Source organism: Sinocyclocheilus anshuiensis, unplaced genomic scaffold (assembly GCF_001515605.1).
Source record: "Sinocyclocheilus anshuiensis isolate Anshui unplaced genomic scaffold, SAMN03320099.WGS_v1.1 scaffold217, whole genome shotgun sequence".
Lineage (NCBI taxonomy): Eukaryota > Metazoa > Chordata > Actinopteri > Cypriniformes > Cyprinidae > Sinocyclocheilus > Sinocyclocheilus anshuiensis.
This window is the reverse complement of record NW_015536538.1, coordinates 1240850-1243307: the sequence shown is the minus strand read 5'-3', so window position 1 is coordinate 1243307 and position 2458 is coordinate 1240850. Positions and strand designations below refer to the sequence as shown.

Genomic DNA, 2458 nt, shown 5'->3' with positions numbered 1-2458 from the left:
TGTCTTTATGAATGGACCACTGAATCATTGACTCAAATTATTAATTAAAAAATGCGAATCATTCAGTAGCCTAACGAAACACCGCTGACGCTGTGTGTTGCTCAGAGATGCGCGACAGTTCTGCTGCTAAGTTTGTTTGGAACTATTTTCGTTAAACAAATCGAGCAAAAACAGTCACATTGACATTATTGTACTACAATGTATGTCCTAAGTCACTTAATATTAACTACTCGTTTGAAGTCTTGTTTAAAATCAATGTCGAATTTACAATCGTACTGATTTTCAGGGAAAACTGCACTCTCTTAGTCGTGTCATGTTAATTAATTAGGCTAGGCTTTATGTAATAAATATAAAAACTACATTTTTTTACCGCAGTATGTTTCTTCTGTGTGCAGTTGTGTTCATTTGTTTCGATTTCTCCATGAGATTGTCTCACGTGAGTCTCAACTGCCGCGACCTTGTTACTATTGATTATCCATTATGAATTGCCGTTTACACTTGTAATAAAATCAGAATAATTCTCGCTGAAATTTTGGTGCTTCCCTAATTCAATGTTTTAATTAGATTAGATTAGTTGTCCAGTCGGGCAAGTAAAATTCTCTTTCACTTGCCCCTTCAAAAAATGCACACAGATCATCAAAAGCATTCTCTCGCGCACCCCAGTTTGGGAACCGCTGCACTAGAGTAACCATAACCGAGGCCAGGAACAGATTTAAACAATCAGACTAGTTTTACAGTAAATGCAAAACTTTGTGTAACACGACTTTACAATGTACCACAATTTCATTACCTGCAATTCAATCATATTCAGTTTCTACTGTCAGATTGAAGGCAATGATTTTGCAAGACTGTAAATATAAGAAAATTGATATAAGGTAAGATTAAATGTGCTTTACAAAACAAGCGAAATATGAATTATATCCTGTTAAATAAACTAAAGCATAGAGGATGGACACAAATAAGTTTAAAAAAGGATCAAGACAAATGTCTGCTCTTTATTAATTAGTGATAATAACTGACTTTTGACCAACAGTTACTATATCGCTTTTACTATATCGCTGTATCGCTTTTTATTTCTCCTCTTTCCTACTACTTGTATTTTTTTGTTTTCATTTAAATGTTTAGTTTTGAAATGTTGTTGTATGCATTTGTCATTTTTATTTAATTTCTTTTATTTTCTTAAATGTGTATATATATAATATTTATAGAGTTTTAGCTTTTAGTTTTAATTACTTTTTCTTATTTGTAAGTCGCTTTGGATAAAAGCATCTGCTAAATGACTAAAAGTAAAAGTAAAGTAAGTAACACTATATCAAAACTTCACTTAATAATAAGCAGGTGTTTTTATATAATTATCATCACAATTCATATGTATAATTTAAAATAGAAGAAAAAATATTAATTGCTGCATCAAAACAGTAAAAACTTAAAACAATCTAAAGCTAGAACTGAAATAAACTGAATCTAAACGGTAACATTTAAAACAAATGAAAAATTACAAAAACATAAAAATTAATATAAAATGACGAATTTAAATAAAATGAAAAATAAATATAAAAGCTCATTCAAATTAAAGAAAGCTATAAAAATAATAAACAAAGCTAAAAAACTGAATGAAATTACTGTAAACACAGTCAAATTTAAAGTAAGATTAAATGTTCAATAGTTTCATGCAATATGATGCGTTAAAAAAAAAAACAAGCGAAATGAGACAACATCCTATTAAAATAAAGCAAGAGGTCGAACATAAAAAACTTACAAATAATTGTTAATAATTATTATTTAGTGATTAATAATACTTGACTTTTGACTGACAGTTGCTATATCAAAACCTGTTAATAATAAGCAGCTGCTTGAGGAGTATATTTCTATTTCAAGTGCTCAGTTTAATTAACTAATAACTTAATAATCCGGAATTTTAAATCCCCTCAATTGTTTAGACCGATTGAATGACGTTCATTTATTTTAATGAACAATAACTTTAAATTCTGTTTAAATCCCCTCACGTTGATGTTTGATGTGGATTAGCTTTAGCCTGCCGTGCTAGTGAACCGTTATCTTACCTTCCCCTTCAGATCCAACACATAAACAGCGCTCGCCGACATGTTTGCGCCTTCCTCGGCCGCTTTTATCCTTAACCTACAGAAGTTCGCTCACTTCTGGCGCATTTGTTAGTTTAATAAAGAGCTGTCATCCGTTTTAGACGCTCAAAGAAGCTCCATCATCAAATAGCGGATGGGAGAGGTCTTGAGGAACCGGGTGGCGCTGCTGCTGCGGTGAGAGTGAGTGACTGCAGCGCCACCTGCCGCACTGGATGAATGACAGAACTACAGTCAAGACCGCTGCCTGCGACACGCATCACACTTGCTCTGATAGCGTGGTGTGTCTATATATATTTATTATATATTATTTAAATAATTTAATTATTATTTTATTTTTAATTATTTTAATTATTCTT

At 31.7% G+C, this 2458-nt stretch overlaps 1 protein-coding gene across 2 annotated transcripts in view; it reads right to left on the bottom strand.

Moving 5' to 3' along the window:
- The window catches only part of LOC107696211 (AP-1 complex subunit mu-1), a 28348-nt gene extending 26058 nt beyond the window's left edge, over nucleotides 1-2290 (bottom strand). The window contains exon 1 of one of the 2 annotated variants that reach the window (XM_016496454.1): nucleotides 2064-2290. In XM_016496454.1, coding sequence (XP_016351940.1) covers nucleotides 2064-2105 — 42 coding nt within the window. In that variant the 5' untranslated portion in view covers nucleotides 2106-2290. The remainder of the gene's footprint in view (nucleotides 1-2063) is intronic. The other variant, XM_016496464.1, reaches the window with a different exon arrangement.
- Nucleotides 2291-2458: the final 168 nt, after the last annotated feature.